Source organism: Patella vulgata, chromosome 5 (genome assembly GCF_932274485.2).
Source record: "Patella vulgata chromosome 5, xgPatVulg1.2, whole genome shotgun sequence".
NCBI lineage: Eukaryota > Metazoa > Mollusca > Gastropoda > Patellidae > Patella > Patella vulgata.
This window is the reverse complement of record NC_065883.2, coordinates 10,078,515-10,101,721: the sequence shown is the minus strand read 5'-3', so window position 1 is coordinate 10,101,721 and position 23,207 is coordinate 10,078,515. Positions and strand designations below refer to the sequence as shown.

The 23,207-nt window shown below is 32.8% G+C and overlaps 1 protein-coding gene across 1 annotated transcript in view; it reads right to left on the bottom strand.

The window, feature by feature from the left end:
* Positions 1-23,207, bottom strand: part of LOC126821926 (uncharacterized) — a 143,978-nt gene that overhangs the window by 66,026 nt on the left and 54,745 nt on the right. The window contains exons 3-6 of the mRNA XM_050550557.2: positions 22,694-22,907; positions 22,036-22,203; positions 20,981-21,179; positions 17,992-18,116 (exon numbers count right to left, since the gene is read on the bottom strand). Coding sequence (XP_050406514.2) covers positions 17,992-18,116; positions 20,981-21,179; positions 22,036-22,203; positions 22,694-22,907 — 706 coding nt within the window. The remainder of the gene's footprint in view (positions 1-17,991; positions 18,117-20,980; positions 21,180-22,035; positions 22,204-22,693; positions 22,908-23,207) is intronic.

Genomic DNA, 23,207 nt, shown 5'->3' with positions numbered 1-23,207 from the left:
TGCACAATAGACAGAGGACGTAACAGGAAAAGCAAAAGCATCCAGTCGTTCAGACAGGACACAACAACAAGGTTCTGTGTACAAATCAGAAGTCCTAGAAAAAATATGAATAGAGCGTATCACCTATATCCATGCAAGATGACCTTTCAACACTGAGCATTTCATTTCAATTGAGACCGTTACACAAAGAGATGCAATTGATAGAAAACCTTTCAATGAGCAGCACACCAACAATTGTTGAATAATATGATCTTCAACCATATCTAACAAATTATAATTAGACCACTCATAATAAACTCTTAAATAGGGAAAGACGACAGGTGTACTTTTACCTGTATGACTAAATTTATTAAATATTTCAGAACTAAACCTTTGAATAAGCTGCACACCAACAATCTATACAGAAATAGTTGAATAATATGATCTTCAACCATATCTAACAAATTATAAATAGGCCAATCATAATAAAATCTTAAATAGGGAAAGACGACAGGTGTACTTTTACCTGTATGACTAAAATTTATTAATTATTAAATAACTAGACACTTTCCTATTTTCAATATCTGAACAATTGGTAAATAAATAATTATTATTTTCAGAAAAAGGCATTAGTATGATGATAATGTCGATGTTCTGGTGGTTTGTGAAACTGAAAATAATACTGGTTTGGCTTAATACATTGACCACAGATTTTCATATTAACTATCTGTTCAACAGCCCTACATATTTACTATGATTGCTGGAGGGTATGGCATCTGATTTTGACATGTTCTGTCCATTTCATGTCACATACAGGTGCTGGGATATATAGATAAAGATAGAGATTTCTGACCACATAAAATCTTAAAATATATACAATTAAAGATACATTATGGGAGATTAGATAAAGAGCTGGCTGTTCGCACTATAATAGTTAAAAACTAGATAGCGTAAAGGCAATTTGCTGAAAATCTCAGTTAAAGTGATCCACTATGAACCGAGATTTTAGCGATTGAATTTTCGACCTAGCCTTGATCATCATTACTGAAGTTGGTAGGATAAAAAACATAGTCTTGATTATCCATTTCAGGATTAAATTATGAATGGACGTCAAACAGCAAATCAGATACTAATCCAATAAATATCGCAAGCTAGCGATGCCATCGAGTGTTGATTATGGTCTGGATAAGTTAATTAATGTCTAGTTAATATTTTAGAATACATTTCAGGCCTAAAGAAAGACCTGCAATAGGCAGATTTAGCTCTTGCATAATGTATGTTTAATTTATTAATAGATGCTACAGAATTTAAGACATTCTTTAATTCTGTCAATTTATAGGGCAATGGTTTGGAAGTTGGGTGAGGGGGTAGAACTATTTTCTAAATCTTTTCTAATCCAAAATTATACAAATAATTATCTACAAATTAAAAATTTGAATAGCAATCAGAACTGGACTGCTTCACTAAATGTGTTATAATCTAAAATTATACAAACGATTGTCTACTAATTCAACTACAAGTACAACAAAGATTTTGAAATTCCAACCCATCATTCATGTACCTTTGATCTTGTATAAAGATAAATTTGTTTGATACTAATTCAGATAAAATTAATTGATTGTCCTCTTTAGCCCTTACACTATGTCTAACAGCCATCATGTCTTTATTAGCCTGTATGGAGTAGAAAAGTAGGAAATGAAATGAAATGGGGTTTAACATCCAATTTATATTGAATTTCAACTGCCAGGGGATCTTTTACATGCACACCAATCTGTACACGGGACCTCATTTTTTGTCCTATCAAAATGACTAGACAGCTGTCCTTGTCAGGCCCTCTATCCTGCACCACAAGGGGAAACCACGCCGGAAAATCCTGATGAACTTTCTCGGCCTCCAGGCTAGCGAGCCAGTGTCTTACTCACTTAGCCACTGTGGCTGTCAGGAAAGTGGGACTTAAACCCCACTAGATTTCATTTCCGCTAGTCATTTCTAAGCACTTTACAAAAATTCATAGTCTTCAACCACAGATATGTATTAAAAAAAAAAAAAGATGCCCTTTCAATGTTCTCTTGAAATTGAACAATATAACCACGTGTTTCTTGTTTGAAAATACCATAATCTGTTTTCAATAGTACAGGAGAAACTTACAAGGTGTCAATCAATATATACACATGTTCTCTACTATAAACATTTAACACAGATACTCACATCGATACTTCACGATCGTATCTCGGAACCACCTTCACAACACCAAAGATAGAAATAGGGTTTGACATCCACTCAGGCACTCACACAAACTAGGTTATTCCTGGATTAACATTTAAAGGGACAATAACACTCTTGCTGGCTTGACAGCTCCAGAAAATAAAAAATAGCCTTATTCTAAGTACTAGATGTGTTAGTGTCCTACCTGTTGTGTAAATTATCCATTAAATCCTATTTTACTTGTCCAGAGGGTTCAAAAATATTTTTAAATCCAAGTCACATCTGAAAAGCTTTACGTCAGGCTTTTCAAATCATTTCGTTGAATTTTTCCAATTTTTTAAATTAGGTGTGTTAAGATGAAATTTGTATCATCAATTAATTGGAATATTGTAAAATAGTACAATTTGTTGACCAGAATAAAGATTTGGACATATTATTCAGTTACAACAAGAGTGGTATTGAGCCTTTAAACATACACTATGCAAGAGCTAAATCTGCCTATTGCAGGTCTTTCTTTACGCCCGAAATGTCATATAAACTATTAATTAGACATTTATTAACAAAACAAGACCATAATCGACTATCGATGGCATCGGATATTCGAGATTTTAACTAAATTAAAACGGTTTGCCATTTAAAAATGTCTGCGATATCACCTTGGTGGAAGCGGACATAAAATACAACTAACCCATCATCATCATTTAAAAATTTAATTTAAAAATGGGAAAGTGAGGCTAAGTTCCGATTATACCAGTGCCTTGGTTACCACTGTGCACACATCTTGTCAAAACTACAAACAATGATAACTTGGCTGAGAATGAAGTAATTTGAATGAAATTTTCAATATTTTTTTTTTTTATAATCTATTTTTGAATTATTATAGCAAGAATAACCAACTCTTTATTAAACTATTAAAGATACATTATGGGAGATAAGATAAAGAGATGGCAGTTCTCGCTATAATAGTTAAAAACTAGATTGTGTAAAGGTAATTTGCTGAAAATTTCAGTCAAATTGATCCACTATGAGCCGAGAAAGAAGCGGGTGAAATTTTTGCATAGTCTCGGTCATCATTACTAAAATCATTAATATAAACTGCATAGTCTCAATAATCCACTTTTTTTTTATTTAATTATCAATGGCCGTTAGCGGCATATAGGAATCTAATCCAGCCAACATCGAAGGCTAGCCTTGACATCGAGAGTTTATTATGGTCTGGATAAGTTAATTAATGTCTAATTGATAATTTAGATAACATTTCAGGCCTAAAGAAAGACTTGTAATAAGCAGATTTTGCTCTTGCATAATGCATGTATAACTAATGTATCTTTAACACAAATACTCACATCAATACTACATGGTCATATCAACGACCTTCACAATACTCTTGATGAACAGCAGAGATAGAAATCAGGTTTGACATCGACTTGACACAAACTAGGTTATTTCGGGACTAACATATGGTAAATTTTATTTCAATAATTTGCACAAGCGTGTATGCAGGGGTCTTTAGAAGTGGGAGGACACAGAAAAAACCCACGAGGTTGGATGAACACGAAAACAATATACTGTTAAAAGTTCTAATAATCCTACAATAACATCTTTAATCTGGGATATAAAGTTAAACAAGATTTTCCAAGATTAAAATATTCACACAATATTCCAGTAAAACGTCAATAATCCACATTACAGATAGTAAAGATTTTATAAGATTACTACATTATCACAAAATTCCGCTAAAATGTTTTTACAAGTTTAAAATATTATCCCAATATTCCACTAAATGTTTTCAATCCACAGATCCCAAACCTTTTACAAGATCAAAACATTATCACAATATTCCACGAATCCATAATCAATAGTATAAGAAATTTTGCATTTTTTATTTGATGGTTCACCATACATAATAAACCTATGTGTTAAAAAGGAGGATATGTTTACTCTTTCTAGAAGACCTGATACCACTTCCCATTCAGATGTAAACACTGACGGACCTGCTTACTTTTTCTAGAACACCCGATAACATCTCTAATTTATAACAGTTAATAAAATCTATCGCACATTTGTTTGTAAACTTGCTCCATACTTTCTATAAGAAAGTGTAAATACAACCGACTCCCTCAAGAACATCTGAGACCACTTATCATCTGTTTGAGAAATTCACATAGTTAACAATGCAGAAATATGTAGATGGGAAATTCACACAGGTTTGATTTAACAACCTTATCATTAATTATATATGAGATATACCAGTGTCTTTGGATTCTTAAACACAATGAGTATTTAATTCACACAAATTCATTCATTATCTATGAGATATACGAGTGTCTTTAGATTCTTGAACACAATGAGTATTTACATATCAATGTATTCACACTGTCCACCTTGTATACCTACTGTAGGTAAACAATAGATTGACAGTGTATCTGGTCTACTATGGTATATGAATGACATACATGTATAATCCTTTATAACAATAAGTAAAAATATATACTAGTAGTTTATATGATAGACAATGCAGTATTGTGTATTGCCTGTATTTATTCAGCGTTATGAATAATATACACCATCAATAAAGAAAGAGAAATCGGGTTTAACGTCCACTCAATAAATACTAGGTTATTTTGGGACTAACATATGGTCTGATGTTAGACCGCGCGGCCACCCAACACTACTATAATAACAGAACACAGTTTTTATGGGAAACAATCACTAGTTTTATTCTAAAAGCACGACGTTTCGACAGGTATCCTCTTATCATTATCAAGCACGATAACGATAAGAGGATACTTGTCGAAATGTTGTGCTTTTAGAATAAAACTAGTGATTGTATCCCATAAAAACTGTGTTCTGTTATTGTGTTTCCGATCGCTAAATGCCACTTAAAGATTATACAACTATAATAATAGGAAAAGATATACTTGTAGTCTATATGCTAGACAATGCAGCATTGTGCATTACTTGCAGCCTAATAATATTAAAGGGGGTTGAATGCTCACTGCTGGCTGATATGAAATTAAATGGGGTTTATTAAAATGTCTTACTTCTCTGAAGCAATTGGGCTGATAAAAATGGGTATACGGCATACAGTATGTTATGCAGGATTTAATTTGGATTTTTAACTGTTAGGGAATATTTGACATCTTGTCAGTGATACACACAACCCTTTTTTGCCCCTTCTGAACAACAAGACACATTGTCTTGAAAGACACTCCCCGTTCTGCAAATATTTAAAACTGGCATTACATGAATCTACAAATTCTAATTAGTTATTAGTGAATTATCAAAACTCCTATAAATTTGACCACAGTTAAACATGCATTATGCAAGAGCTAAATCTGCCTATCGCAGGTCTTTCTTTAGGCCTGAAATCTTATCTAAATTATTAATTAGACATTAATTAACTTATCCAGACCATAATCAACTCTCGATGTCAAGGCTAGCCTTCGATATCGACTGGATTAGAATCCTATATGCTGCAAACGCTCATTGATAATTAAATCAAAACAATAGATAATCGAGACTATGCTTTTTAACATACTAACTTTAGTAATGATGAACGAGGCTAGGCGGACATTTACAAAGCTGATATCTCGGTTCACAGTAGACCAATTTGACTGAAATTTTCAACAAATTACCTTTACATTATCTAGTTTTTAACTATTATAGCGAGAACTGTCAGCTCTTTATCTAATCTCCCATAATGTATCTTTAATATTTAAACATTCATGCTACATTCATTTTAGCATGTACTTTCCCACTAGTATGTAATTTGACATAATGAGACAATGTTAACTGTTTTTATCAATTCCCTTTAGAATTGCTTTATATGACAGGTCACTGATTTTAAGGAATTCCTTACTCGGGGTGATGAAGGTCACAAAGCTCTAGTCAACAATGGATAATATTAAAGATCTACCAAGGACATAATCTGATTTCAAATCTCTAGATATTCAGAAACAAATTAGGGGTTAAGTTGTTCGTCACAGTTGAATAAGCCTGAGAAATAGACAACCACAATTGTATAAGGGAGGATAAACTCAAGTCCCATGCCAGCGTCTCAGCGACAAGTTAAAGATCCCCTGACAGCTTTAAAATTACTGGGTTAAGCTATCTTAGGGTATATACATTCATTACTTTTTTTTTTTTTTTTTTTTTTTTTTTAGAAATTTACGGTTTCATGTTGGATATAGAAGTGCATAATTAACCAAAATCCCTGACCATGGTTGCTAGAATAGTTAAACATGCATTATGCAAGAGCAAAATCTGCTTATTACAAGTCTTTCTTTAGGCCTGAAATGTTATCTAAATTATCAATTAGACATTAATTAACTTATCCAGACCATAATAAACTCTCGATGTCAAGGCTAGCCTTCGATGTAGGCTGGATTAGATTACTATATGTCGCTAACGGCCAAAGATAATTAAATCAGAAAAAGTGGATAATCAAGACTATGCTGTTTATATTAATGATTTTAGTAATGATAACCGAAACTATGCAAAAATTTCACCGGCTTCTTTCTCGGTTCATAGTGGATCAATTTGACTGAAATTTTATGCAAATTACCTTTACACTATCTAGTTTTTAACTATTATAGCGAGAACTGCCAAATCGTTATCTTATCTCCCATAATGTATCTTTAAACTGATTTCAATTATTGCCTGGCTAAAAAAACCTGTTATTTATATAAGAGAGGGAGAAATGGGGTTTAACATCCACTTAACACAAACTATGTCATTTTGGGACTAACATATGATTCACTTTTATTTCAATAAATCGCTTGCTCGTAGGGGTCTTTATCAGTGGGAGGAAGCCACATAATTCTTTTTACGCTTTATAACATTATCTACACCATTAAATTGTTTTTTATTTATATTTTTATTTCTTTATTTACATGATTATTTTACACCTTATAACTCTATCTACACCATTAAAGATTACTGTTTTTATTTATATGTTGATTTCTATATTTCTATTTTTACACGAACTACATATTTTTAAAACCCTATCTTTATTCAATATTGATATTGTGATTTTTATTCATTGTGTTATGGTATTTTTATTGTAAAGCGCATCTGAACATGTTTATCATGAAAGGAGCGCTATATAAGTACATGTAATAATAATAATATAATAATAATAATAATAAAAGGACCTGGAGAAAACCCACGAGGTTGGACAGACGTCCCTGCTCCTTGTCACGTACAACCAGGTAATCGAGACCAGGCTAGTTGTGTTATCTATAAATTAGCTTATATGTCACCACTGAACCACACATATAGACGACCAAAAACAATTAATAATCGCATAAAATGACATATTGAAATACACAAAACTTTATTTATTACAGAGATTGTAGCGCGGCAATTTCACTTTGATCTCGCTAAGTTATAGCCATGAGTTTATGTCTTGATTTTCAGGTGTTCATATTAACTGCTATTGTAATCATACCTGGAGTGGCCATCATATCAAGTAATCGTGAACTCAATCATGCGTGATAGAAAGTAATTTCATCTTTTAATGAAACGTGTATTAAGTTCTGTGAGCTATTATTAAGGGACCAGCCCCTACTTATCTTATATAGTATATAATATATGTTGTTGTATATAATAAAATATACCTGTATACATTGACCACTATCAATACCATCAAACATCAAACAACACAGTCATTATTTCACATCAACTTAAAACCACTGATCGTCATTTTAAGGGATATTCATATTCATATTTTTTTTCTTTATTAAATCATAAATAATCGATTTGAGTACATTTTTAACTGATCTTATCCTAAAACATTGAATACGTCTTAGATTCAACTTATCTTAAACATTGAGTGCATTTTAGGCTCAACTTATCCTAAAACATTGAATACGTCTTAGACTCAACTGATTATAAGACATTGAATACATTTTAGGTTAAACTTATCCTAAAACATTGAGTACATTTTAAGCTAAACTTATCCTAAAACATTGAGTACATTTTAGGTTAAACTTATCCTTAAACATTGAGTACATTTTAGACTCACTTACCCCAAAACACTGAGTACATTTTAGACTCAACTTATTCTAAAACATTGAGTACCGTACATTTTAGACTCAACTTATCCTAAACCACTGACAAGTCTTTTGAAATGAAATGTAATGGGGGTTTAATGTCCTACTGTTCTGCTCTGAATGGGCTAATGAAGTCGAGCATACATCATACAGTATGCTATGAGGGAAATTTTGCTCGAACAGCCACCGTGGGTCTACATGTATATTGAACATAACATTGCTACGATAATTAAACTATTTTAAAGTTAATTATTAAATGGTGTGCATCTGTTCTAATCCATTCAATATCATGGCTATTCAATGGTATAGAGAGCTGATTATGTGAATAAATCCCTAATTAATAATTTATATAAAAAAATACCTGCAATAACCAGATTTAGCTCTTACATAATGAATATTTAATGTTGTAACTCGACTTCATAAACACCGTAAAACATTTTATTTATAAAATAAAGCTGACAAGTTATTCTTCTAATATGTCTAGAGTTCTAATGATCAAGGCATGTCTATTGCACAATAATAACATCTATTCTAATACAAAACAGGAAGTGTCAACCTCTTAAATCAATTTAATTTATAACAACTTCAAATATTTGTTACACATTTATTATTGACGAGTGTTCAATTTCAATTTGGAACAACTTCGTATATGTTATACTATCACTATCGACGAGTGTTCAATTTGAATTATCTTTAAAGTTACAATTTCATATTTTCTAAGAAAGTCAAAACATAATTATTTCTATGTCTTTTGCTTAATAGGTTGTCAACTCACTATTATACGATCATAGGTGTCATTCTCACACTTAAAACTCATTTAAACCGGAAATAACACAATTACCTCCCTTGTTTTCTATTCTCCACCATGGAGTAGCTTACTTCAAACGTTTGAATTTGTCGATGAAAATGATATTTTTGCCAATCTCTCAACTGGCAATAGTGAATTATAGGATTAATAGGATTATTCTTTAACAAGGTAGGACTGTTTATAGATACCATCTATTTTAAGGCTTTATTTTAATAAATTTTAAAAATATAACTTAAAAATATGAAATTGCAACTTTAAGAAATCTTTCCTATAGAAAACAAAATCTTTACAACAGTAATAAAGTCTTTTTGATCTGAACTATAAAACAGAATAAATAATAAACTATCTTTTGATTTAGGTATTGTGAGATGTATGATAAAATTGTGTTGATTGTTCCGTGTGTATACCGCATAAAGGGATGAAAGCCCTATAAGATGATGGATATCAGATTTACTACAGTACTATATGATTAATTACTCTATTTTCCCTATTTTTACGAAAAGCAATTTTAGTTGTTAGGGTTCTTTTAGAAATTCTACGTAAGAATAGTATCAAGATGAGAGATAACAATCTTAACTTTTTGCCTTTACGATATATTAAAAATATTAATTCAGCTGATTTTCATTTTGTGGACCATATCAATGTTTTCATGGTTTGATTCACGCTTAATTAAACTAAAACTGTTTATTTAAAGGACAATATTGGTGTCAGTCATTATCACATGTGATAGAACTGGCTAAACATGTTCCAAATATAATCTTAACACAGAGATCTTTGCTACGATAGATGCGTTATGAAGATTTCAAGAAAGGGAAGTGACGGAAGCAAAAGGAAATCACAAGTTATCCTACTATATAACTGACTGAAGTGACGAGTGATAACATATACACAGGCAAATTTCTGTTCACTAATAATTCCTTCGAAGACAAAGAGTTGTTATGTTAGGCTGTGAGAGGATATCGGATAATTCAAAAAAGTAATTGAATGTCACTAGATAAGGGAAAACGAGAAAATTAGAAATAGTCTGTACATTCCCTTATTTTTATCCATTCTATACTTAATACAAACATGGTAATGCACAGACCTTTTCTATTTTTCTCGTTTTTTAAGAAAATCAGACACAAGATCAACTGTTCCTGACAAATTATGGATTTGAAACTGTCATTGTATGGGTACAGGTTCTTTATTTCAAGACAGGACAGAATCTTCACGACAAAAAGTGATATGAAAAATGGTGTGCGAAACTATGACAAATTCACAAACTATTTTCTAAAAGTTAACTAAAATTAAAGTTAAATTTTCTTTTACTTCTAAAATAGAAATAATTACTTTTGCCCAAAATATATTTTAACAACGTAAACACGTTCCATTTCCTAAAAAGAGATCTTCTTAGTTCAATAACAATATTTGAATTTAATATCATTCTGTTGAAAATGGCTGTTTTACTCCAAATCACGAAATTTGCTGTCAGAAATGGAGGTCAGTTGTGACATTTTACAAAAAAGTTGGATCATACACGATCTGGACAAAAAATCGCAATAATTTGCAACTTTACGATTGTAATAATAGGCTGTTGACGACATTTCCAACAGTATCTAAAGTATTTGTGTACCCAGCCTACATATTTTTTTACCTAACTTCCTGAAAAAATCTGTATGGTAAACATTCTGATTTGTTGAGTTTGAACTATATAAGTTTATTTAACTAAACTAAATTTACATAGGAAATGGAGCATTGACCAGAAATACTTTACCTTACAGTGCTTGTCAACTATGACAATGAAAAAGGGATTAATGTCCTGCACCAACAAGCAGAGAGAGAGAGAGAGAGAGAGAGAGTGTGAGAGAGAGAGAGAGAGAGAGATGGGGTTTAACGGCTACTCAACATAAACTTGGTCATTTCGGCACTTACATATGGTTCAATTTTATTTCAATAATTCGCTTAGCAGTGGGAGGAAACCGGAGGACCCAGAGAAAACCCACGAGGTTGAACAGACGACCCTACTCTTTGTCACGTACAACCAGGGAATCAAAACCACGCAAGTTGACCTTATGATACAGCGCGCACATGCTAACCATTCGGCCATCCAAGATGCATTATATTAGGATATATCTGGTAAATTATGTTTCAAAATCATTTTACAAGAAATCTGGTATTTTCATTTAAAAATCATTCAACTTAAAAACCATAATTTTTTGTTTTATTTAAAATTATTTAAAATCACTGCTTAAATTCCATATAAGGAAATGTCTCAGTTCCTGGTATTGTTTATTCTATAACCTTTGACCTCATATTCCAGGTAACTCACTCTTTATTACCAAACAATAAAACCGTTACTATTGGTTCAGAGTAACAGTGGCGTGATCGTCAATGTCTCATTTGCATGTCTTTGTTCACGTGTCGAGTTCCACGTCATAAAGCAATAAATGATTTACTGTTAATATTCACCAGGTTTATAGAAAAGTGTAACAGGTTGATACAAGTCTATTATTGTTCATTCAAAAAAAAAATATTCGTTTCCTTTCAATAAATAATATTACATCAATATCAACAGCTGTCATATTATTACTGTATTACATTCAAAATCCTCCAACAATATTCTACTCATTATGTGTAATCATAAACATGGTGAAATTCATTAAAATAGAATTAACTAGTAATTGCAATGAATATGAGAGAGAGAGAGAGAGACAGAGAGAGATTAAAATTATTTATAAGGATTTTCATTCAAAGCCCTCAATAAATTTCTAGTCTTGGACAGTTCCAGTAATTTCAGAAATTTTATGGTTGTCAATCCAAAGTTGTGCCCATCAACCACAAAATGTATTAAAATCTAATAAATATCGGAGCCATCCGCTGGCATGGAGAGTAGATCATGGTCTTGTCATGTTAATAAATGTCTACTTAATAGTTTATATAACATTTCAGGCCAAAAGAAAGACCTGCAATATGCAGATTTAGCTTTTGCATTATGCATTATTAAGTATCTGTTGAAAATGTTTTGCGGGCCTTCTACCTTGAAATATTATATCGTAAACGTGTCGAGTCATCATACTTACAAAACATGCTTCAATCGAAAATCGATAAGCTTATTGTAACATATGGTTCAATCTGGAGTCGAAACTGAACATGCGATGTTTTGAATCAATATAGTACTGCTTGTACCATATACTATATCGATAAATTAGTACTACAAACTCACTACACCGACCCCAAATTAAAACAATTATATTGGTTTTTTATTTATCTTCAATATCTTAAGTAGCGGAAGACTTGCTAAGTACTTTCAAACGACCTTTAGGTTCCTTTTAATAAATCATTAATACAATATTGCTTAGTGGACTAATCGGAAATTAATTTGCACGGACAGAGGGCAATTTAATTAGTTTATCACTAGGATTAAGTAGTTTTACCAAACAATAGAAGAATAAAACTCGTATAAAATTGCAACAAAAGCAATTTCACAATTAACTGGATCATTTATTTTCTATCATACTAGACATACAAAAGATGATGCTACCATTCTTTCTGAATTCATGAAGTATGTTTAGAACAGTTTCTACCAATTTAAAGATACATTATGGAAGATTAGATAAAAAGTTGACCATTCTCGCTATAATAAATAAAACATAGATATTGTAAATAGAATATGCTGAAAATTTCAGTCAAATTGCTCAACTCTGAACCGAGATATTAGCTTTTGAATTACTAAATTACTAAAGTCGGTATAATAAAAACATAGTCTTGATTATCCATTTTTGGATTTAAGCATCAATTTAGATAACATTTCAGACTTAAGAAAGACGTGCAACAGGCAGATTTAATATTGGAGAAATCTGATGCCATTGAGAGTTGATTATGGTCTGGATAAGTTAATAAATGTCTAATTAATAATTTAGATAACATTTCAGCATAACGAAAGACATGCAAAAGGCAGATTTAACTCTTGCATAATGTATGTTTAAAATACACTTAAATTTATAGTTTTTATGTGTAAAACATTTAAAAATATCTACAACAAAAATAAATATGCTTAATTTTGATTTGAAAACTCTGTATTACTGACATACGCACTCAATATCAGAACACAGACATATAAATCATAATCAGTACTTGATCAATCAATTTTATTATTTTCTAATATTTCAATCTTTTTAATATGGTACCATGGCGCACGTGGACCACACATTAGGCATGTGTTGCAGAAATAAAAGAGAACCTGCACGAGTGAGTACAAAAGCAGAAACACAAAACAATACAATAAAAGTCATTATGGTCAGCTGAAGATCAATAAATTTTAGTCTTTTCCAATATCCATTTTCGTACCTTAACACACGTGTGTGTACTATTTACTGGGAATTTACGTGAGTTCAAGAATAGCAGTCGAAAACAAGGGAGAGAATAGAATGTATTATATATTGACGAGCCAATCAATATCTTCACACTGTGTGACATCACTAAAATAATAAGCTTCATTAAACGCAGAGTTAAAAAGCTTTGTTTCGTTCCTCTTTGAAACATCGCGTAATTAGCGATAAAAAACCTTTCATATTGTATTATTGACTTACATGCTCACAAGATGTACGTCAATGCTTTTACGAGTTTTATTAATGTTAATTTATTTTCTTTCTCGTATTGATGAGATTTTTAAAACGGATGCTACATCAGTTCATGCACTGGTTCGCGTATAACAACCGTTATTCTTGACTCTCTCTTTGTTTCGATCCAGCTGTTATTTTTGTTCTCATCTTTCTCGTAACATATCCAATAATAACATTTGACTTTCACCCGCATTAAGTGGGTGGGGCATGTTTTTAAAAATATAACTATCAATTTGCACTAAGTTTACATCTTAAAACAGCAGTATCGTTATTGATTGATAAAAACATGCAGACTTTGCATTGAAATGAAATGAAATGGGGGTTTAACGTCCTACTGTTCTGCTCCGGGTATACGCTATACAGTGTGCTATGAGGGAAATTTTGCCCGGGCAGTGGCACAATTGCCTACTCTTATATCGAATTCCAACTGCCAAGGGATCTTTTATGTGCATTCCAATGTACACACTGGACCTCGGTTTTTGTATCATCCGAAGGACTAGATAGCTGTCCTTGTCAGGCCCTCCGTTCTGCACCACTGACAAGGGGAAACTCGGTCGGCAAATCCAGATGAACTTTCTCGGCCAATGCAGGGATCGAACACCCGACCTCCAGGCTACCGAGCCAGCATCTTAACCACCTAGCCACCGTGGCTCCCTCTTTGCATTGAACTCAACATCACAAAGCTCTTCGCATTGAAATCAATATCACAAAGTTCTTCACATTGAACTCAATATCACAAAGCTCTTCGCATTGAACTCGATATCACAAAGCTCTTCGCATTGAACTCAATATCACAAAGCTCTTCGCAATATCACAAAGCTCTTCATTTATTAAATTTAACATTTTAAACATACATTATGCGAGAGCTAAATCTGCCTATTGCAGGTCTTTCGTTAGGCCTCAAATGTTATATAGACTATTAATTAGACATTAATTAACTTATCCAGGCCATAACCAATTCTCGTGGCATCGGATTTCTTCGATATTAAACAGATTAGAACAGTTCAGCCATATTTTGATTTAAGCTAAAAATGGAGGAGCGAGACTTAGCTTCGAGCAACCAGTACTGTGGTTGAAATTATTGCACACGTCTTGTCAAACCTTCAAAGGCTAATATCTTCGCTCGCAATAGAGTAAATTGAATGAAATTTTCAAATTATTAATTTTACCTTATCTATTTTCGAACTATTATAGCAAGAATGGCTAGCTCTTTATCTAAATCTTACATAATGTATCTTTAAAATTCTAATTCCAAAATTGTTTGGCAACCAATTGTACAGTAAAAATCGCTACTGAGAGAGATGATCAATGTGTGTTGTTTTTTTTAAAAATAATGCAAGAACTGAAGGTAAAACTGTTAGAAATTTTAAATCAATATACAAATTAAACAATCAGTCTGTCAACAATCAATTTGTATTAAATGATGATTCCAACGTTACTGCTTAAAGAAGTACCAGGCTGTTAGCACTTCTTGTTTTTTATTTCTGAAGTCAATACATCAAATAATTTGCATTGTATATACATTTCTTTTTAATTTCCAGTGGGTTGGATGGCCGAATGGTTAGCGTGTGCGCGCTGTATCATAAAGTCTGTCATTGAGTCAACTGGTGTGGTTTCGATTCCCCGGTTGTACATGACAAGGAGTAGGGTTGTCTGTCCAAACTCGTAGGTTTTCTCCGGGTCCTCCAGTTTCCTCCCACTGCTAAAGACCCCTACACACAAGCGAATTATTGATATAAAATTTAACCATGTTAGTCCCGAAATGATTTAATTTGTGTGGGGTGGTTAAATCCCATTTCTCCTTCTCTCTCCCTTTTTATTTTCTTCTCAAAAGTGATAATAAATCTTTCAACACCCTATAAGCACGTTTGTGGATTTGGCATTATATAAATGGACATATTATTATCATTATTATTAACTGAATAAAATAAGTAGATAGGTAGCCCCTTAAACCAGTGAAGATAGACAAACTCCTGCAAATAAATTTAGCTTATCAACCTACTAGGAGTTCGTCTATCTTCACTGGTATTAGGGGCTACCTATCTACTTATTTCGTCGCCTCAGTGAACCCCTTGCGCATCACTGAGATCCCAGTTTAGATGTCCTCCTGTTACTAGCCTCCAGCTAGTTTGGACCACTGTACGAGGGTTGTTGTCGCCTTCTACCACTATTTTTAACAGAATAAAATGTGTTTTTTGTCTTAGCTACACAATGGTTTAGTCATTTTGAGACTAACATAATGTAATTCACAATTCCATTTGACTCTTTTTTTTGATTTCCAACCGTCAAGGTTTTTTGGGGGGTTTTTCAAGGTGCAAGCTAGAGTGCACAAGTTCAAGTGATTAGACACTTTCTATGCCAGTGCTGCGCTGGAGATTCTAGCTAAGAGGCCAATGAAAAAATGAAACGGGGTTTAACGTCCTACTGTTCTGCTCCTACTGGGCTAATGAAGACGGGCATACAGCATGTACAGTGTGCTATGAAGGAATTTTGCCCGGGCAGAGGCACTACGGCCTACTAGTGATCTTTTACGTCCACATCAATGTATACATGGGATATCGGTTTTTTGTTTTATCTGAACGACTAGACAGCTGTCCTTGTCAGTCCCTTCGTCCAGCACCACTGACAAGAGGCCAAGGATTGGCTCGAAGCACTATGGCCTACTCTTATATCGAATTGTAACTGCCAAGGGATCTTTTATGTCCACACCAATGTATACATGGGACCTCGGTTTTTTGCTCCATCCGAACGACTAGACAGCTGTTCTTGTCAGGCCTTTCGTCCTGCACCAATGATCATTGGCTCAATTGCCATAGTCCCCTTAAATCTTTCAACGTCCTAAATTTATCCAATTAGATTCACTTTATTCTAAACCTCATTAGTAAATAGTTCATCTACCTATCGTAAACTTATACGGAAATGATAAATGCAGACGACAAATGCAGAGATGGAAATGGGTTTTGATTAATTAGCTCATAAGAAACGCAAGTCACACACAATCTTGTGTCTCTGGAGGAAAGAAACATTAGTGGAATAACAAACGAGGATAGAAGTAATCTATTATCGTAAAAACTCTGTAAACTAGGTGGTGTGTTGTCGTTGAACAAAGAACTGACAAAGAAGAAGAAGACTCTAGATCAATACTATTTCAATATTTGATGAAAAGTTTCAACACAGTTACTTCCCTTTAATAGCCCCAGAATATTCAGATGTTTGTGCACAGTTTTTGACAAATTACTCTACTGCTGTGGCAATCGGTGAAAATTTACGGTCAAAATATACTACACCCCCTCCCTAAATGATTGAATTACAATTTAAATTTTTTTTTACAGATGAGCAATAATAAATTCTTCTTTACAACAAAAAAAAAAGGAAAAAAAGGTTACACAGTTACAATGTCAAGGGAAATAACTACATATTAGAAGTGTTCAGTTATAAGTCAATTCACGCACATCAGGAAAGTAAATACATTGGTATAACATCTGAGCACAAGTCATGGTTTGTATCAGTAGCCTTTTTCACTAAAACTTACACTAAAATACTTCAATAATTCAGTCCGTTCATTGAACACCAGCTGACACTTGTACTAAGATGTTAACTGAAACTGCTGCCTTGCTAAAATACTTCAGTTTAAAGTTTCATGAATTAAACCCCAGGATGTTTGTGTGTATTTTAAGTGTCTTGTGAGCATTCTCTATATTTGGGAGATTGGGTGAATACTGTTAATAAGTGTTAAAATACAAAGTTTGTATTATTCTACATCACTGTATAAAATAAATATACATTCTATAAATGAATATCATGTTTGTGTATATTCTATGAGTTTATATTGTATATTTGGGAATATATAAGTATATTCTATGTTTGTGTATATTCTAAAAGTGTATATTGAATATGATATATGTATATCACATACATGTATATTCTATGTTTGTGTATATTCTATGAGTGTATATTGTATATTAGGGCATATATGTATATATCATATATATGTATATTCTATGAGTGTAATACATATTCTATATGTGTGTGTATATTACGGTATTCTATATTTCATGTTCGGGTATGTGTATGGTATACATGATTTTTTTTGTATATTCTGTGAGTGTATATTCCATATATAACAATGAACTATAACACATACTTATGGAAGAACAATTACTGATTTATTTAGGCCACGTTTCAAAGAGTATTCTTTCAACATTTTGCTTGAAAATGTTGAGAGAATACTCTTCGAAACATTGCATAAATAAATCAGTAACTGTTCTTCCATAAGTATGTGTTAATAGTTTATTGCTCTATCCAGTTACTGAATGCCTCTAAAAGATTATATATAACTAACCTGATGTTCTTTAAGTTTAGTCTCTATGGTTTCTGCCGTCCAATCAGGTTTCACAGTTAATGGTAGCAGGCGCTGTTCTATCGTATTCAATGACTGTCTCAAACTATTCAGATCACTTTCCAAATCTGCACAAATAGAATAGGTTATAGGTGAAAATCAGTACAAAATAATGATGTTTAACAATTAAGCATAAATTAAAGATGCATTATGTAAGAGCTAAATCTGTCTATTGTAGGGGTTTTTATTTTTGGCTTCAAATGTTATATAAATTGTTATTTAGACATTTATTAACATGATAAGCCTATAATCAACCCTCTAGCTCATTATATGGATGAGATAAAATAGATAATCGAGACTTAGTCTCAGTTGTCAAGTACTGTTGCTACAAAAACAAATGATCTATGCTCTATCTTCAAACAGTCATAACTTCACTCAGAATAAAGAAATATGAATGATATTTTCAATATACTCATTTTCCATTATCTATTTTTGAACTATTATAGCAAGAACGGAAATCTCTTTATCTAAATCTTACATAATGCATCTTTAAGCTAAATAAAAAAAAAAAGTAAAACAAATTGAAAGAAATTGATTTCATAAAGAAAATGAATGACAATGGTGGAAGAAGGATGAATTAATGAGGACAAAAAATTATGAATGGAATAATAATTGATGTATGGATGTTACAATTACATGAATGAAGCTGGTTTAAAACTTTACTGTATAAAATGATACTGGGTATGAATGAATTATGAATGGAATAATTATGGATGTACTGATGTTACAATAATATGAATAATGCAAAGAAGCTTATTAAAACTTTATTGTATAAAATGATACTTGGTATGGATGTTACAAAATGAATGAAAATTAAAACTTATTTTGTATAAAATGATAGTGAAAATACAATGTTTGTATAATTAGTATTAGTCTATAACAAATGATTATAGATGAAGTCAGTCAGTGATGATGAGAAACACCAATTCCAGTATTAAAACAGACAACAAGACATTTATTAATTTTGAGAAAACCCCAGAAAATACCAACTAGCTGTTGTTGGGGTATTATATGATTATCAAAGATTAGAAATTAAACATAAAGTTAAAATGGAGAGAAAAGATAGAAATGAAAGTTAGCTAGTGTTTATTATACACGAATCTGATAATTAAAGATGAATTCCTTTGGGAATAATTAGGTCAATGATTGCCACTCTACTACACTCTGGTGAACTTAATAGTGCACTGGTTGAGAATCACTGTGTCAGGCTATTATATGATTATCTTATCAAAGATTAGAACTTTAAAAATAAAGTTAAAATGGAGAGAAAAGATAGAAATGAAAGTTAGTTATTGTTGTAAATTATACACGAATCTGATAATTAAAGATGAATTCGTTTTGGAATAATGAGGTCAATGATTGCCACCCCCTAAACTCTGGTTAAGTTCTTCTAATTTCAAGAGAGAAAGAAAGAGAAATGGGGTTTAACGTCCACTTGACATAAACTAGGTCATTTCGGGACTAACACATGGTTTAATTTTATTTCAATAATTCGCTTGAGCGTAGGGGTCTTTAGCAGTGGGAGGAAACTGGAGGACCCGGAGAAAACCCACGAGGTTGGACAGGCGACCCTACTCCTTGCCACGTACAACCGGGGATTCGAAACCACGCCAGTTGACTCAATGACAGACTTTATGGTACAGCGCGCACATGCTAACCATTCAGCCACCCAACCCCCCTTTCTAATTTCAAACATCTTGATATCATTACTCGATTCTGAACTTATGATAGTCTCTGTACATGTATATTGACAAATCAAGCTATGCAGGAGTCAGCCCACAAAAAATGTCCAAAATATTTTGCAAAAAGACCCTAGTTGGGCACTGATCAGATATTTAGGTTTAAGTGTGAAATGAAAAGTAGCAAATATTATCTCTATAATAATTAAAGATGAATTCCTTTTGGAACTTGATTCTGCACTTTAGAGTGTCTCTGTACATGTATACCAACAAATAAAGCTAGGCAGGAGTCAGTCCCCAAAAACACCCTTTTTGGGGGGCAATAATAAAAAATTTTCAGGTTTAAGAGTAAAATGAAAGTAGCAAATATTATCTTTATTCATTTATAACCTATAATAACCACTAATTGCAGATTATTCTGACTAGAATACACTCATATAGTCTTTTTAAGGCAGATTTTTAAAGAGATCTTCCAAACACAGAAGTACACATAAACATCTAAAACCAAGAGTCATTGAATACTGTTATGTTAATATGAGTCAGGAATGTCAAGGAATACATCTTTATCACGCAAAACAAGAAGTTACTATTCAAAATAATTTAAATATCAGGAGGCAGACCACCAAATATTTTTTCCTATTCATTTTAATGATAATAATATTCATGTCTTTTTGCCAGACTAAAATGTTTCCCCAGAATTTTGACGAGCGGAATTGCTCTCTATGTCTCAACCAACAGTACAACATCTCACAATGTTTTTCTCCAAAGCTTGTATGAGACTGACCATGGAAATTTTAAATGTCAGATTTATTCTAGACACAAAAGGTGAACAAAAATCACAAAGCAGAGGGGATAAATTGAAGAAACAAGAAGAAGGGTTATAAATAACAGGACTATGTTCATAGTTATCAAAACAATTGGTGGTCTACCTCCATCTAAGTTTTATCACAGAATGGAGTTATCTCCCTTGAATAGGAGGACAGGATTTTGTGGAATTCTTGGTCAATACTTACACTTTGTTAATTCTGAAATCATGGGGAAGAACACATTCAAATGATGGTGAAAACATGCAAAGGGTTTCAAATACAAGAAAATGAATTAACTCTGTCACAAGAGCTTTTATTAGGTTGGGTGGGAATACAAAATAAATGCAATTTTTGCTAAATAAAGGCTGTTTCAATTACGGTTTACCAAGTCTTAAATTTTTTCAGGACAGAAATCAAACCAAAATACATTTTAGAAACAGAACTAACCTCTAATCATGGTCTTTTTATCAGGCTGGCCATTTCTTGTTGCTATGAAATTTTCCAATTCTTCCCACTGGTTGTTAAGGAATTGCAGACGGGCATTAATCTCCTCTTTCATGTCCGGATATCGAACTTGAAGTTGTTTAGCGTAATCGTTAAACAGCTTCCTTCGTGGACATCTTTCCAACATCTCCTCATGATATGACTACGAGAAAATAGAATGATAAAAGTAAATAAATTCTAGTCAATTGTCTTGAAAAAGGGTTTATGGCACAGTTTTGTGACTATTGATATTAACTGAATACAGATTTTTAAGAGAGGAAAAGAGAGAAGGTGATATGTGAGAAATAGTTTAATATCTAATCAACATCATTTAGGTCATTACGGGATTAACATATGGTAATTCTTTATTTCTTTATTTCAATAACCTAGCCAAAACCTTACATGTACTACTACGTTTAAAATTGTCCATGTGACAATCATGTGGATAATTTTAAAAACTCATCGTCGACTCGATTGTCTACCTAGCGAAATTTAGTGAGTATTGCCACTGGTTGATGGAATCTAGAGTAGTGAACTTTGATCCCAATTAATTAATTCTAACCCGATTCTCACCTTGGTATTATTATATCTACTGAAACAGAATCAGTTTCAGACAAGTTATTTGCCCCCCTCCCCCCAGTTAGAAATTGGAATCAGACCAGTTATTTCATAATCTCGCTTACGTACATGGACGTAACAGACTTTAGACATATACTTGGTCATAGCTTAATGTTACTTTTGAAATATTTTCTATGTTACAGGCACCTGTGCTTCTTGTTATGAAAAATCACACACCACTCAACTCCACCCTTATGAAAACAGAAGCTCACTAATCAGACGAACTGCCATACTTGATTGAAACTGATGCGTCTGGGCAACCAAGAGTAATGACCAACCATCTGCTTTCTTCAACCATCAAATAATTTCATATCATAAATTGCTTAAATGCCATACCCTTTTTATTTTATTTTCAAAATATGATTAATATCAATTACCCTTTAAAACTATTTTTCGCTTACCTGATTTAGATATTTCTCTGAAAAACTCGAAACATTTTTAGTCATGGCTGTCTCAACTTGAGATAGCCAATCAGTGAGCTCCCGATACTGCTGAAGAAATTCAGCAAACGAAACTTTGGGATGCCCAGAAAAATCTTGTTCATTCATCATCAGATCGTTCTCTGTCAGCTGAAAATAAAAATAAAATAGATTACTCCAATCACAAGATAAATTTTACAAATGAAATGGGGATCAACGTTCTCCTTTTTTGCAGTGTGCTATGAGGGAAATTTTGCCAGGACAGCAACCAAGTGTACAGTAAACGAGAGAGAGAGAGCGAGGGAGAGAGAGAGAGAAATGGGGTTTAACCTCTATTCAACACAAACTAGGTCAATTTGGAACCAACATATGGTTTGGTTCAATTTTATTTCAATAATTCGCTTGTGCATAAGGTGGGTCTTTAGCAGTGGGAGGAAACTGGAGGACCCGGAGAAAACCCTCGAGGTTGGACAGGCAACTCTACTCCTTTTTACATACAACCAGGGAATCGAAACCATGCCAGTTGACTCAATGACAGACCTTATGATGCAGTGCTAACACACTAACCATTCAGCCATCAAACCCACCTAATTACTGAGCAACATTTCGACTAAGCTTCTCATGTTTAAATGTCACGTACCTTGCATGCTTCTATAATTTCTTTATCCATCAAATACTGGTAATTAGATTTGATTGACTTCCAGAGAGCATCTTTCTTGTAGCGTTTCTTGAATTCTGACAGAGTTTGAGGACATGGAGAGGCTGTTCCTGTAGGAGTGCTGCTGCGACTTTTTGTGTCTTCCAATAATTCGAGAAAACTTGGGGATCCTGACCGACTGCTTACTACACTTGATCTATAACAAAGAATACATCTAAATATTGAAATAAATAATAATAATGTAAAAAGAGAGAGAAATGGGGTCTAACGTCCAATCAACACAAACTAGGTCATTTCGGGACTAACATATGGTTCAGCTTTATTTCAATAATTTGCTTGCGCGTAGGGGTCTTTAGTAGTGGGAGAAAACCAGAGGACTCGGAGAAAACCCACGAGGTTGGACTGGCGACCCTATTCCTTGTTATAATGTAAAAATAACAGTTTAATTTCCAAACACAAAAAGAAACATGTTTCACTGATTTATGAACAATATTAA